The 16,865-nt window shown below is 40.3% G+C and overlaps 1 protein-coding gene across 1 annotated transcript in view; it reads right to left on the reverse strand.

Annotated features, from left to right (window-relative positions):
- The window catches only part of si:dkey-237h12.3 (teneurin-3), a 126,230-nt gene that overhangs the window by 68,985 nt on the left and 40,380 nt on the right, over positions 1 to 16,865 (reverse strand). The window contains exon 3 of the mRNA XM_054598066.1: positions 5,958 to 6,183. Coding sequence (XP_054454041.1) covers positions 5,958 to 6,183 — 226 coding nt within the window. The remainder of the gene's footprint in view (positions 1 to 5,957; positions 6,184 to 16,865) is intronic.

The raw sequence follows: 16,865 nt of genomic DNA on the forward strand, positions 1-16,865 counted from the left end.
TTCCTTCACTGGACATTTATTGCACTCAGCGTTTAACGTAATTCTGCTGTTGATGTTTTCCATGTCGGCCTTTCTTTTTTTTCATTCTTTCTCTACAGAGCAGACTGAAGGGGTCTAAAGATGAAATGCTGTTGGACATGATTAACAAACAGCGGACCAGTGTAAATGTCTGCTGGATGACCGGCTAATTGATTACAGCCAGTGTGATGCAACAAGGCACATTACTATGCTAATCCAGCCAGCCCCAGTGATAGCAACGTGGTGCTCTTTGAGCGAGTGAGCGAGAGAGACAGAGGAGGAAAAGAAACAATCAAGAGAGTGTGAGACTGAGAGGGAAAGAGAGCAAATGAATGGCTGTGTGTCAGTGTGATCGCAGTGTGTCTGCGTGCACGCCTGTCTGTCCCATTGAGAAGCCTGAAACACAAAAGCAGCAGCCAGCCCGGCCTCCTCTGCTCTCACAACACTGCTTGTCATCGGGATGACATTTGAAAACATCCTCACAGAGGACAAAAGACTAAACAGAGAGTGGGTGGATTTGTCTACGGCTAAGCTCCAGCTGGAAGGGTGAGAGAGCACTGTTGAAACAATGCGAATCGAAGCCCTCAGAATATGTAATCTGCCTATTAGCTGCTGTTCTGTGTTAGCATTAGCATTTCAAGGTGAGAGCTTGAATAATCAGGCTGCTCCAATTCGTGGTCGGAGGAAAAAAAAAAAGAAAAGAAAAGGCTACAGATGTGGCGGGCATTGCGATGGCTCGTTTTCACACTCGCTGCCGTCGCCGTCGCCGTCTCCGTCGCCGTCGCTCTCCCCCAGATCACCACCTGCCCTCTCGACGGGAGGCCAGTTAGCAGGTGCTATTCTGGTACCGCTAGCGCCCCATCCATGTGATGGTATTTCAGTGGCGGCAAGCTTTCCTGTGCCTGCCCGCCCACGGAGATCAGCATGGGGCCATCTGCAGTCGCTCAGATTGTTAGCACACGGAATGTTTTACTGTATATTGAACAAGTTTGGTTTAGTTTTGCACAAGTGGAGCTAAGCTCTAATGTACATACATTGGAGATGGTCTTTGGAGTTTAACTCTAGGCCGGAGACAGTTACTCTGTGGTTTATCTTGAGGGGCAATTGTGGTAAGATAAGATAAAATAAGAATAATAAAAAAATCCTTTATTAGTCCCGCAGCGGGGACATTTACAGGATTTACAGCAGCATAGAGGATAGTGCAAACAAGAGACATAGTAAAAAAAACAAGAGCAAAATAAGTATTATAAATAAGTAAATAAGCAATAAAAACAGTAAAGAATTAAAAAAATAAGTAGAAAAATCCACAATTACTAAAATATTATATATACAGACAGAATAACTATTATGTTGCACTGATGTTTAGTGTTGTGTGGTCTACTGGGAGCAGAGCTGGTTGTGCATTGGTGCGTTGTTGACATGTATTTTAGCAAACGTGTCATGATGTTTGTTATATTAATAACAATTCAGATTACTCCTCACTATACATCCTCTGTTCATAACAGCTTTTACATTTGCTGGCAAAATTCATCTGGACCAGATGCACTTCACGTTGCCAGCAGCAGCAGCAGCAGTTTATACAGTAGCCTAAAATAAGAGGAAAATATTGCAGAACTCTGGAACCACTACAGAAATGTGTGCTTGGCACTAAAGATGTTGGCAAAATAAATGAAAAGGAAAACACACGAGAAAAATGAGAAAATGCGTCTCGAGGATTACCACTTTGTCTACACCAGCATCCACTTTGGCAGGTAACCAGCCATCCCTGCAAGCTCCTTTCTATTCCCAAAGGCCAGTTGGCTGGTAGTGTACACGTGACTAATCAGTCCTGGTGCCATCCTGACACCATGGCTCGTGTACAAAAAAAAAGTTAGATTTTCCTCCTCTGATATGAAGCATGACTGTCTGACTCATGATTTATATGTGCATCCTACACAAACAACTACACACACACACACACGCGCAAAAAAAAAACCAAATCCTACTTGGATTACATCTGCGCTGCTTTTTCGCCCCTGAGAACAATTCTAACATGTTTTCTATCAGGAAAATGTACCGTCTGTGGGACACTGTACCACATGATGATGTTAGAGCTGAGACATAATTTCATTTCACAAAAGGACTCCCATGACACGTGAATCCAACGGGGATTGACAGCACATTTATAACTGCAACGTGTGGCTAGGCAGGCCTTTCAAAAGACTCTGAAATGTCATAACGACTGTTCTAGCTGCATCTCATTGAATCTAAGTGACAAAAAAAAATACTCAAGTGGGCTCCAAAGGACATACATATGTAAGAGCAGATAGCCGATTCTTATCCAGCAGAGTACTTATAGATCTCATAGCTTGCACCATAAAGGTGTCAAACATACTAATTTCACACATACTGGTGTCTTCCATTTGGAACAAATGATTAAGTACTGCTCAAGAATAATTAACGTATATGTGTATTGGTCTCTTGAGGGACACGGCAGTTCATTGTCTAATTCGATGGAATAATTGAAAATATCTCAAACAACGGTTCGGGTGAAGCCAAGTGGTTAGTAAGGGAAACCCGAGGGGTTGATTAAAAGTACTCCACATACTTTAAAGATCTGAATGTCTCCTCTGCACAACGAACAGCAAGCATAATCACTGCTCTGTTGCGAACTAATTGAGCCCTTTAAATGGAGGAGTCTGTGTTTGAATAAAGCAGAACAAAAGGTAAAGTATAGAGATTTCATAGAATTATCTGAAGTGTAATATCTGCATTCCTCATAATGACAGATAACTTCTCCTGATCCAGTGTTATAACTTATAAATGCTCTTCAGAATTGCTATACTTTGTCTAAATTTCACATTTTACAGTTAAAATAAGCTTGGACCGTTGTTTTTGTTATCTTTGCCAGGAGATTATGCATTCGGTCATATTGGTGTGCATTCATCTCTGTGTCTGTCTGTCCACAGATAATCTAGCATACTGGACCCATGAACCCAACATTTATGACTGTGATTCACACTTTTTGTGAAAACATATCTTATCAACATTAATGTATGTAGGCTATAACTATCTCTTAGCAAAGGATAAACTAAGCCAAACTCAGTCTATAAACACAGGGAGGCGAGCTCGTTAGCTGTTACATGCTGGTGGGCAGCATTGCCCTGGTGTAGGTTTGGCTAAAAGAACTAACAGCTAAAGGAACTGAACACACAGAAGGACTGACAGTTTTGGTTCAGAGGCAGCGTTTAATAGTCATAGTTGGGTTTTACACAGTGACCTGCAGTTCAGCTGCAAGGAGCCGGTGCAGACAGCCGCATGTATTAAAATGAGAGCATATCGGTCGCTTGAGAGTATAAAAACGCGTCTAATATGTTTGCGGCCTAGACGAGGGGGTTAGTTAGTTAGTTTGTATTCATTCAAACATTACAACAGTGGTCGTTGCAGAGATACGTGGCGGAGGCACTTTTTCTAGTTAGCTGTTTCCAAGTTGCATACCGCTTGAGGCTCGTTTCCCTTTTTATTTTTCTTGAGCTGAAAAAGAAAGCTTCTTTTTGTCTGTCTGACTGTTTGATATTCTTTAAACTGCGAGAGTAAACGAGCCCAAATCAACCTTGGTGTTTTATCACAGCTTTGACAGCATGATCAAAGTGGGATCGGTGACTTCGCTCACTCGCCGTATAATAACGAGCAGTAGTTCTAGTAGTTAGTGAGTGCAGCACTTCACTCATTTAGAATAATGCTGAAAGCTATCCAGAGTGAAAGCTAGTATTGAGTCAAATTAGCAACCTCTTGCTTTGAAGAACAGCACTTTTATGGGAGGTTTCACACATATAATTCATTACTGCTAATTGCTGTAAAAGTAGCTAATGCTGTCAAACGAGCGCTTTATTTTCAAAGAGGTCAAGTCAAAGGAAATATATTAAACAAGATCATAACATTGTGATTCATATTCGACACTTTTTTTTTAATCAACTGTCAAATAATTTACTGTCTGCACATTTGACCACATCTTCTGCGCTGCATGAGGAATAAAATCGCTGGCAATGTTGAGGTTTCAAGAGAGATTCACATTCCTGCCATACCTGAGGCCACCTATGTACAGTATGTGCTCTGCCAGGACTTCCCAAGCCTAAACCCCCCTGGAGGCATCCTAATAAATACTTTCTGGAGCTTCTGTTTACATTTCCCAACCTGGTGGTTTTCTTGACATCTGCAATTATGTGGTGAACCGGGTCTTCCCTTTTGGCCCTGTTGGAGTGCAGCAGCCCTCAGTTCCCACCCACTGACAAGCACTTGATTTAGAGTCCACAGTGGTGATAGTGATTTATGCCTCCGCTGATGATAGGTGTGCACATATTGTTTTGTCGATAAGACTAAGACAGCTCAAGGTCATGGCGCGGTTAGTATTCAATCACTGCATCTTCCCCAGAAAGTGAAACTGTCACAACATATAGCAATTGATTCAGTCAGATCATAAGAGGTTGTTGCTCCATGCTGCCACAGACGAAATTCAAAGTTTACAATCATCTATGCCTCGGAAAAGGGGACGCCGTGCCAAGGAAATATCAGGCTAGAATGCAATCATCTACTCAAGGCCATTTCTGAGTCAGAGCGCAATGTACCACACTTCATTAGCCAGGATAGTTTGAGCTCCCTGATTAAGAGAAATGTAACGTATGTTTCAGGGGGAGAACTTGGCAGAAGCTCTTGTGACAAAGAAGTATCTTGCACAGCAATTTTTGATACAACACACAATCCCCTTGACCAAGTTAACCTTGATAAGTTATAGCCTCTCTGATTTAAACTGGCAAGCGCTCTGATATCCCCAACGTTCCCTCTAATCAGGCACTCTGCTTCTGAGGGTAGGTCTATCTAATTTGGTGATCAGCCCTTAATTGCGGGTGCATAAAAAAAGCAAAAAGACTATGAACACTTGACAACGTTATTCTCGACAGAGGAGAAAACACGGAACATGTTTATCAAACTCAGCGGGAAACATATAATGCCATGCACAATTTGTGCCATGATAATTTAACCCTGATGAGGTGTGGAACTTAAAATAGGCTAAAACTTAAATACCTAACATCATGGGGTGAATAATCATTTTATAATCCATTTATTCTCGGAGGAGTAGCAATAAAACATGAATAAAATCATCAGGTGTTAAGATTTATTGTTACTTTATTTATTACTTGAAACTTCTTTTTTTTTTTGCCATTTAGTAAATGCCAATTCCCAGTGTGTTCCACAGCGCCGGTTATTGCCAGTTGCCTTGGAGAGGATGTGGACTACCACAGGACCACAGGACTCATAGACGCTAATATCCCAGCACTTCTCTTCAGCAGGCGGCAAGAAATGTCACTGATGGAGTTTAACATGTGCTGAGGGTCACGCAATCCAATATTGAACATGATACTACACCAAGAAGTGCGATACTTATTGTGTGCTTTCCTGAAACCTTGGATTGCATTATACAAATGATAAAGGTTTGTGAGCATTAATATAAAGCTGGTAGCTGGTGAAAAGGCAAACAGCTGGTTCAATCACGACTGGGTGAGTCACTGTTAACCCCCATTGTGAGTTTTATGGACATGGGCCAATATCTGGATAACACATCAAACAGTCCAGTGGATTAAGCAGATAGCACTGGTAGATTGGTGGTCACCAAATGAGGCCAATAAACCATCAAATTAAATGAGTGAAATATAGTTACAGCTACTGTTACCTTCACTGATTTCCTAACGTAAAAAATGCATTCAATTTAAATATAGGTGAAGTCTGAGAGTACACTTCAAAGTCGCAACGATATACTCACACTGAAATCAAAATAAACGTTTGGAACAGCAGCTCATTTATTTCACATCAATTTCTTTTCTGAGTCAGTGAAAGCGGCTTCATAATAACACCTGGGGCTGGATTTTCCCCCGCTCTGATGTAGGTCATTGTGGGTCACTCACCTGCTCTCCAGGGCCACATTGCTGCCCAGGACCCAGCTGTCCTGCAGCTGGACGCATTCCGCCGTACTCTGCAAGTCGGTCGCCAGGCCGGCTGTGGGCGGTGGGCTCGGGCTCCTCTGATTGGCCAGTGAGCTTCGGCTCAGGGACGTGATGGACGGGTGCTGCTTGTGTGGGGGCGGGGCTGGTGGGAGAGGAGGCGGGCCCTGCTGACAGGATAGATGGTCACCTGGAAATGAAGCAGAGGGACATCAGCATATTAATTTGTGTATTCTATCAGTAATTTGTTTTGCCGATTTAAAACTACACCTGAGAAACTAACAGAGAGCAGATGGGTAAGAGTATTCATCTGCCTTGTATAGAGGCAAGATATGACAGCATACAGCTACCTAACAGACCCCGAAAGGTAAATACAACCAAGAGCAAGACATTAAAATGAGATGCAACCACTGCAGAAAGGAGGGAAATAAGAGCTGCTTTTATGGCGACACACATAATAATTGTCGCAAAACGCCACACGGCTGACAGTTGGGTTCTCTTAAACAGAAGGTCACTTAGAGAGGCAGCTGTTCTTTTATGGGCGCTTAACGCAATGTTTCACGTTTGATTACAGCCAGAGAAGACTCTCAAATAACTAATGACCAGAACATCCATTAGAGCTCTGAGAGAACAGGTTTTCCAATTTCACACAAAGCTGTGTAATTGGCCCCCAGAATGGCATGTGGTGATTATCTATCCATCTTCCCTGTTTAAAAGGTAAAAAACCCACAGTGCTGACAATTCTGATTTGCTCCAATGAGCCCCAAATGTGTATCGTCTTTCTTGCCTTACAGAGGCTTGGAGGAGATTGAGAAAAGCTGGGACTTGTGTCTTTTAAGAGCTGTTGTTTTTTTTGCATTGACAGCATAGTTTTGTAAAAAGCCTTAAGGAGTTCAATTCAGAGCGTACCAACGCTGTCAGTTCTGGTGCATGATTTAACCTTTGCTTTTTCAGCCATGCACAGAGGCCTTGTGGAAATCAAAACCTGCTCATCACTATGAAGCTAGACCGAACAACTTCATTGAAAGGACATCGTTTCCAAAAGAGCTTTCAATAACCATGCAATTCTTGTCCTTGTCCTTGCATGTTTTCGCTTTTCACTGCGTTCTTCTATGAATAAAACAAGCTATTCATCTCAGGCAATTGAGCCTTGTATTTGGTTCCAAAGTGCAAATAGGAAACATGTATGCCATCCAGAGCTCGGAAATCATTTCCACCGCTTTGAGGTAAAAACCTGCTACTGTGCAAGCAGGCTATTGATAGGACTGAATATTATTTCTCTCGTATTGAAATGGAGGACTACATCAGAAATACGGTGTAAGGAAGATTGTAATAAGAATGATTACCCAGAGTAGAACTCTTCTCCATGAGTTAATTGCAGAGATAGTTGCAGCTGTAATAAAGTTTAGCAGGGGAAGGTTGTACCAATCATTTTTGTGACTGATTATTTTTTTTTTTCTTAATAATATAATGCATTTTTACAACATGTTTGATCTGTATCGAAACAAACGGACAGATAGACAGACGAATGATGAAAGATGAATAGTGTGGAGCCGAATCAGGAGTGACGAGGGTGCACAGTGGCGGCGCAGGAGGCCAATCTAAGATTAATTAATTTCCGATTAGACTGTGATCAAGCCAAATCAAATATGATCCCCTCATCAGACCACATCACCTCGCTCAAAGTCAGTTCTGACTCCTTACACGTGAATTAACCGAGACATCTGCATTTGAAAAAAAATATAAGTCCGCCATGACTTAGTGATCATGAGTACAAGACATGCCACTCCTCTCCTGGGCTAGACTGTGAGCCCCTTTAGAAAAGTGCTAAGTAGGCTAATAGAAAATGTGGATCACCTACCAGCGCTGGCTGGTTTTACATCACCTCTGGGCCTTTTTCCATTGTGTAAGCCTGCAGCAACCACGAGCTCCACTTCACTTTTCAGCAGAAGCATTTTTCATATAATCAGCACACGGTTCAATGTCATGGGGGAGGTGGAGGGAAATGAAGGAGAGGGGACAATCAGATAGACTCTGAAAAACTGAAAAATGATCCAACATGGAGGTAAGTGGAATGTTGATGGCTGGAAAGTATTATTTTTAGAAGTCAATTTTCTTAATTATCACTAAAGACTAAAAAAAAAAGGCTTGGTAACACTTTCTATGACCCACATGTCTATAAAGCAATCTTAACATACTCATATTGCATTATAATCCGCTTATAGCGCAGTATAATTTATACCGATAATCAGAACAGAAAAAGAATGATTTATATAATCCAAAAAATGATACTTGCTGACATGTTTTGCAAGGATCATAGTCTTGTATAATCCCCATCATTGTAACATAGTATAATCTTTTATAATAAATACAAATCACCAGTATAAGTTACCGTTTAAAGTGGAAAAAACATAATTAAATCTGTGAAAGAACAACACACAAAATGTTGTGAAATCAATTTTTAGCAAAGAAAGGACCACTTAAAACTTGACGTGTAATCACATCATAATGCATTATAACAGTGATTATACTGTGTTATAAAAGGATTATATTATGTATTACCTCTAGGGGAATTATAATAATCTGTGACCGTTGCAATCAAAAATGTCAGTGAATAACCAGCATTAAACAATGCTTTTTAATGTGTTATGACTATTGTAATAAAGCATTTTGCATACTTATGAGTGGGTATTACTAGAATTATACAGTGCTATCAGCAGATTTGAATTATAAGTAGTTTTATCATGGGTTATTGACATGGTCGTCAAAGAAGGTCTTAACCAAAGGGTATTGTCCAATTCATGTTATCTAATGAAATGAGATTTCAGGGGAAATAACTGCAGCACCCTATTAAAAAAAGAAAAAAGCAGACTCCCTCTTTTTTTTTAAAAAAAAAAAAAAAACAGCTGTCTTTGTTTTGCTTTCAAAACATCATCTCATTATCACACCCACACATGATACAGTCAATCCTGGTAAACAATTCGCCTTCCCTTTTGTGCATTACAAATGAAAACACAGGACAGATATTGCACAAATGAGTGTCCATTTATCTTCATGCCTACATATTGATATATTGGAATATTGTTCAAGCCAACATCTTGATTGCCCTTGTTTAGCTTGCAGGCTGTCCTGCTTCTGAACTGCTTGCAATGAGAATGCAGCTTTCTGTACAGTAACATCATACACATAAAGATGTATGTGGTGCAGGTGCATTATGGTTGATGGGAATTGTGCCGGCACAGCAAGCGCAGATATGAGTTTCAACAAGTCAAAAAGCTCTCACTGTCAAGACTTTATGGTCAATCTTGAATGAATTTCTGATGAATCATGGTGTAAAAAGGCACAACTGCAACAGGAAATTGTGCGTGTTTTTATTTTTGTTCCTTCTTTGGTGAAAGCACATGCTGAGCATAACACAAAATCCCCAAAACCTTCAAAGGCGTAGGATTTGACATGCAGCAAATCTGACTGCATAATCCCACAATGAACTAAGGGAACATAAAACCCCATGAACTGAATTAAACCTACTGTGTGCATACTTTGCAAAAAAGCACACAAAGCCTTTGGGTAGAAATAAGGTCCTCCACTTGAAATGATGCTTTTGAGTTAGCCCTAAAATGATAAAGTGAAACAGTGATACCGTTTTGGGCTTTGAGTGAAGCTAAAGAAGCAAAAGTGTACACTCCTAAAATACAAGTGTGAGAATATAACGTTTTAACACAGAGAAGGTTCGGTTGGTCTGAACAAAAGTGAGAAAAGCATGAATCAAATTATTTTCGTCTTTATCCTCAGAAGCCCCAGTGAAACACAAGTTAAGGCGTCTTCTAGCTTTTTTGCTATGACGTATTCCCCAATGAAACATAATATTTGAGCGGAGTACAGTTACAACAGGGATTTAAATCAAATAATTCCCATTTGATTGGACCGCTAAAAAGGGGGCGGGCTTAGTATGAAGCGTGATACGGAGCACTCACACCTCCATTTTTGCCAAAAGTTGCAGATCGATTGATGGATATTGTTAAATATTTGCAGAATATGACAAAAGATGTGATCTAAAGAGGTTGAAAAGGCATTTTTTTCATTAAGAAGTTGCTTTTTTATATTGTTCAAATGACAAAAACTAATTATTGTTTTTCTTTACTTTTATATAAATCCCTTAAAAATATCCAAATGTTTGGTAAATGTATCCACCATATCTAAAGAAAATAAAGCAGCTGTGAGAACTGATCTAAAATGGCTTCTCTCCCACCTTTCAGAAATACACCCACACACCTCCGAGTATACGAGCACACATAAAAGTCTAAAGGAGGAACTACACTGGTCACTTAAACCTTTGAGTTATTACTGAACACCAAGTTATGCCCTTTTAAACATCTAGATGTGAAACCTGACTCCTTGTGGATTTTGAGTGATTGAATATGCCAACTTTGGTTTTTTTCTCAGTAAAAGGATTGCTCACATTCCCTTAATCTTTTTTTTCTGTGAGATCCAGATCAAATGGAGACTTGTTTATGAGTTATCTGCGCAGCGAATCGAGTCTGAATTTTGATGTCAGGATTAACATTTTAATTCAAACACAACTTAGTTCAAATAACATTTGAACGTCTGGACTGTATGCTGGTCACTTTTCTCTAATGTCAATTTCTCTGCACACAGTAGGTGTCTGTGTCTCTGAGTGATAACCTCAATGCGATTCCATGCGAGTAAAAATATAGCTCAAGCAGTGCAGTGGTTCTGTGTGCATTCTGTGTGTGCTTCACTGGCAGAGTTAAAGGTTTGAAAGCCACGGGGGCCAACCATGCTAAAAAAATATGGGCTTTTTGGCACCGCAGCCCTTTGAATTAGATTATCCACCGGTGCGCATATGCTGGATTGTGTGTTTTTAAAAAAAAGAATAAGCATACTAAACAATGAACCTTTAAGAAAAGCGTGGCATTGTCTTCTATCGGGGCACACAGGGAATTAAGCTGGCCTTTAAAGTGCAGGCTCACTGACTGAGAAGCCAGATGAAACAGCTGTGTGGTTTATGGGGTTTTGCTTTGAAATCAGATCAAGACGGATGCCTCCTTTGCATAATTCCTCAACGTCAGCTTATCATCATCTCAATCAGCAACCTGCTTTAAAAGCGACCTTTGTGATTAATACTGCATGCCAGCGCTGAAATGACAGACTCATTCCCTTCTTAATGATGCTTGCAATATCTATGAAATTATGTTTTATGAAGCATTGGTGTTTTCACAGAAACACCTCCTTGAGTAGATTTTTGTTTTAGTTGCTGTTATTGCTTTGTTTTTAGGGGTTTTTAATGTGAACATTGACTCCTTTCACAGTGTTTACTAGATTAGAGGAAAGTGCAACGGGCTGTATGAGTGAACCGAAATTGCAGGAAACAGTTTCTCTAAATACTAAAATTGCGTGGGCTTGTCCATTAATAAAATTCAGTCCATTTTAAATAACTGTGTCAGAGGCTTTCACACGAGTTCACATTTCTTCATATTCTTCTTGAACTTTTTGATGCCACTTCTTAAAACTCAAATGTTTGTGCCTATTAGGATTCTATGAGGTTCTCCTCTGAAAATATCTCTCTCTTTTTTTTTTTTTAGAAAGCATTGACAAGCCTTGAGTACTGCGCATAATGTTCCAACACAGAGTTGGGACACAATTAAAAGCCGTTTTGCACTCACTAAGCTTTGCAAGCTTGGTGAAAGCCTTTTCATATTCATTGTGTAAGTAATGCAAAAGGTCTTGTGCCATTTTACTCTCCATTAAGAGACTGATTCAACTGCTAATGGAATTGAAAGGGCATTTGCTTTGACTGGCTTGCCCTTCACCAATAGGAAAATTGCAGTATGCGTGCATCACAAGAATCCCAGCAAAATAGATCACCGAGCTCATCGAGGCCGCAGCAGGTCTATTACAACCTATGTTTGTATTTTGATAGAAAAATTGTCATAATTCACAAATGCTGCGTCTCCGCACGGCAAAGTTTGAATTTCAGAAAGAAAAAAAAAAATAGTAAAACAAAAAGAGAGAGACATCAAGCGAGATCCCAGTTTGATTTTATATGAAATGAATAATGGATGGATTCGATAATAAGACATGCCATTTGGACCAGGTAGGATGTTTATATATGTCAAATCAATAAATTCTTTCTCATCCACGCCCCGGTTTTCTTTTTCTCCTCGGCACAGCTGTGGCCCTGGTTGAATGCAGTCGCAGGATTCTTTAGTAAGAAAGAAGAGACAGCAGCTTCTTCTCATGGGGTGAGGCGGGGGAGGAGGGGGGTGGGGGGGTTTGGGGATTCTGGAACTCAGGACCATTTGAACAACCTTGCCCTTGGTGAGTTTTGGGGATTTACTCTGCAAAGAGAGTTGGCAATTTTCAGTAGCTTGGGGTTTGGAGAGAAAAAAAAAAAAAAAAAAAAAAAAAGTGGAAGCTGTGTGAATTCCATCATATTTCCTGCCACATACCTTCACTGCTCTCATTGCTTTGCCCACTCTTCTGCTGACTTTCTATCTGATCAAAGACAGAAATTTCTTTCAAGCTCTTTCTCTGCAGAGGGGAACCAGGATGTAACCAATATTTCAAGGATTACATAATCATTGCGTTTCAGAAAAAGAAACGATTTCTTTTACCCATACATAATGCGCTCCTAACTCAGCCATAACGCAGACATTCATCAACTCCACATCTGATGCAAATCCTAGACTGCCGTTCATCTAAAATGTATGATTTGTAAATACACTTACTAAGTTGAACCTACTGAAGATGCGCTGTGAATACAAGCAGATTCACATCGCTGTTTGTCCATCTCTCTCTCTCTCTTTCTCTCTCTCTCTCCCCCAGACATCGCTACAGATGGCAGATCATCATACAGATGATGACTGCTTAGCAGTTCTTTCTGACAGCTCTCCGATTACATAGCAATTACACTCCTTCTCAAAAGCTGCTTTGACAATTAGCCTGCTGACAAAACACTCTGTTGTATTTATTCATGTGTGGACAGCTTTGGCTTCCCTGTTTGTCCAGAGAGATTGTCTTCACACCTAGGTAGAACGCTCCTGTTCCAAACTTCGACGCAGACAGCGCGGCGTTTTACAGTTCAGTACCGACAAATATTTTCTTGGCACAGTCCACAGGGAAGTTTGCCAGTACTCACACTTCTAAAACACATTTGTGTTCAGACATTAACTTCACCAACCAGTCACCAAGCATTCATTTTAAACATGCAATTGGTAGACTTTTACCATTTGGTAACCAGGGCCTTGTTTTTAAAAGCGGCAGTCTGCAAATGCATAATGTTCTTTACTACTGTAAGGGAAATTCCTCTGATCGTGAACAAAGTAATCACGTTAACTTTCCCCTATGTTTGATCCAGCTGAATCCTGTACAATGTAACCTTTGCCTGAATGAATCCTGCCTAAACTAAGCCGTTGTTTCCCACCTGGATGTCATCAAAAGCTGACCAGAAGGCTAATGAACCCTTTGTCTTTTGAACAAAGACATGCAAAATACTACCTGAAAGAGGCAACCAGAGGGGGCTGACCAACCTGAGGTACAACGGGAGAGAACAGCTCCCCATCAGGGTGCACATTTCAACCCGACCCGTGTCCCGTGTACCATGCTCTGAGCATTAAAAGTGCAAACAATAGAAGATTTTTTGTCTCATTCCTTGCTGTCAAATTGCCAAAACACTTCATAATGACAGCAGGTGGGTTATTGGGGAGTGGGTTAAAAGGTTTTTATTTATTATGATGTGTCTTGACTGTTATGCTGTGACTGTTTGTTGTTCTGTCATGAGCACAATGAGGCAACAACTAGGTTTAACAGCAATAAAGGATTGAATCTTGAATCCGTCAGAGCTTGTTTTGATGAAAACTGCTGCATGCATCTGTAAAGACGTGGACAGACTGAACCAAAAAAATGATGGAGACCGGCTGCAAAAAACAAAACACAAGTTGAATAAATGCTAAAAAGCTCATTGGATTTGACAGTTACTGCAGAGTCTGGTGACTTTTCTCTTTAGGTCAACAGTGCATCACATTCTGTTTAATAAGATACGATTGGATTTTGACATAGAAATGAGAAGAAAATGTTTTATGGCTTGAAAAGTCATGTTTAATTTAATCTTGACTTTAAGAATATACAGCACTAGTCCCATAGCAACTGTCAACCACTGACATTTTTCAGCATATTGAGAAACTAATGAACCTACCCAGCCTCTAGTCAACGGCATAAATTTGCAATCGCAGCCTGCCGTCCCCATCGCAAACACTCCTGATAGCTACAAAATTCTTGGCCTGCCAGTTTGTTTGCATCTTTGAAGTGCAGTTACAACAGCAGCAACCTGCCACGGCATCATTCTTTTTGATCCTGGAAAAACACAGTGGGCTACAATGTCCCAAACTGTATAATACAAACAAATCACCAACAAGGAAAAAGTAAATGGAGACACTGGAGAGACATGCTCTCATCCAAATGTGCCTCTGCTCAGCACTTCATTGTGAATCTGTTTTGAAAGGGATGTTTTGGCGCTCTTTAAAAAAAATAACAAGCTGCCAGTTTCGATCGTTCTCCTCTGTGTGTGTTTGAACTGAACTGGCCTTCAGAGTTGTCATTCACTCAATCTAAATTGCTGTGGAGTCTTGAATGGCTTGTGCCTTCACTAAGAGCCAGTAGATGCGAGAGTGGCCACATGAAACCTTGGTAAGGGTGGTCTCTGCCACCTCTGTGGAGCTTTTGAACATTCAGAAGCGTGCTGAACGATTTCAAGTAATTTATTTTCTAAGAATCACCAACACCAACAAATCCCTGTTATCCAGTTTTCTTTTCTTTTTTTTTTTCTGAGCTGTGAGTCACTTCTCTGACTCAAGCAATATAGATTTGAATTAGTAATTGCACAGCAAACGTTGTGTACATCATCTCGGGGGTCATAGAAATGTGACGTGTTTGCCGGAGAACTATTCATGTGCCTCCCCTTTCATTTACAGCTCGCTTCCCCAATCACTTGAGAGAAAATGGTTGCGGTAAAAAACACTCATGGTTGTAGTGGCACAGTCTTTTTCCAACGGCTGCTATAATTGCATTTCCTGTGCAAATCTGCGAGGAGACCAGACAAAGGAAACAGTATCCATGTAAAAACAGGAAAGCCTATCTTCTCCTGATTAATTGTTGGCATATTGTTCTCAACTAGTTGCACTCCACTTGCAGACATGACAAATATTCACCACCTCTGTGAGACAATTTTAGGAGAATTGAAATTCATACAGTGAATATCTTTCACACCACGTTGAATACGAAAACAGCACAAACCTATATACTATTCTATGGAGGTTGATGTGTTCATTCTCTGCTTTTGCATGAGGAAATAAAGTTTCAGCTGAGGTCTCTATTATCTAATCACATTCCAACAAGGCTCTATTGAGATAAAAAAAATGACATACTTAATGGGAGACCCGGACAAGACTAACACTTTATCTCAAACAACAATGCCTTAAAAAGGACACAAAATACAATACAATTTAAAAGATTCCAAGTGGAAATTAAACAATGTTGATCTGCCTGTTTGGAAAAAAGACTATTGACTGACTGCGAATTAGATTTTTTTTAAATTCACCAACTAGATGAACATGAGGCAGCCGTCTACCAGCAGAACTATTGTACTAATCTTGGCTTTATATTACTGCAACAAATGATTATTTTGATTATCAATTATTCTGCAGACTATTTTCTTGATTGATCTATTCATTGCTTTGCCTTTTGAATAAAAAGTGACAAAACCCCCCAAAATATTAAGTTTATAAGACAAAAGAAATCAGATTGAAAAATGACTCAAATGAATTGGCAACCAACTGATTGCTCATTTCTTAGTGGTTGATTAATTTATTATTTTTTTGATTGACTGAGCTTTTAATCAAACATTAATTCAGGTCCCAAAAAAATAAAAACCTTGTTTAAAAATCTTAGTGTGGCATTTATCTCCAAAGACAACACAATAGAAATATAAAACTAACTTATGAAGCACTTTATAGGTCAGCATATAAAATGGTATGTTATACTGCAAAACAAGCAGAAAGTCTTACAGCTGATAAATACACGGTGTAACCTTGTACTGTATGCATTACATATAGATTCATCATTTCGCATTGCAAGTCTCTTTTATCTACAACTACCATGAACAAACAACACATGCTGGTGCCTCTATATCTCCTCCTTATCGACTCCTCCAAACATTCCCACATATAGTTCTCTAAGACAACATTTCTTGCAAAGTCTGGCGCTGGAGCTGGAGCTACAGCAGCACACAGGCTGAAAATCCCTCTGCTTTCCAAAAAGCTTCCCTGAGGCCAAGGCTATGAATTGATACCCCATTGTTGCATTACTCTTGGCCACAGAGCAGAGCACGGGACGAGAATAATAATGGGACGGATCATTGCCAATTCTTATACTGCTCATACAGCTAGTACATCATAAGGTTGTCATATGTCAATATCCCCAATAGGCAAAAAACCATAAACTTAACGTGTGCAAGCACATGTTTAGATATACAGTTCATGGACGTGCTCACACACACACACACACACAAACACACACACACACACACACACACACAAACACACACTTTAAAGCTCACTGAGAAAAGCCTTCCAGCGCTACTGATGTTTGGGAATTCTCCGTCAGAGCACCCTTTGCTTCTCTCGGCAAGAAGAACTAAGATGCAACCTGCGTACCCTCTGAGGCTTGGTGCATGCTCAATCAGCAACATAATATGGCCCACGGCTCTGTGCTGAGGTCACTGCTGGAGTCTTGGAGACGGATCATGCATGAGGTAGCAACACAGTCTTCCCCCCCCCTCCCCATGCTGCTTCTTAC

Source organism: Anoplopoma fimbria, chromosome 4 (genome assembly GCF_027596085.1).
Source record: "Anoplopoma fimbria isolate UVic2021 breed Golden Eagle Sablefish chromosome 4, Afim_UVic_2022, whole genome shotgun sequence".
NCBI classification, from domain to species: domain Eukaryota; kingdom Metazoa; phylum Chordata; class Actinopteri; order Perciformes; family Anoplopomatidae; genus Anoplopoma; species Anoplopoma fimbria.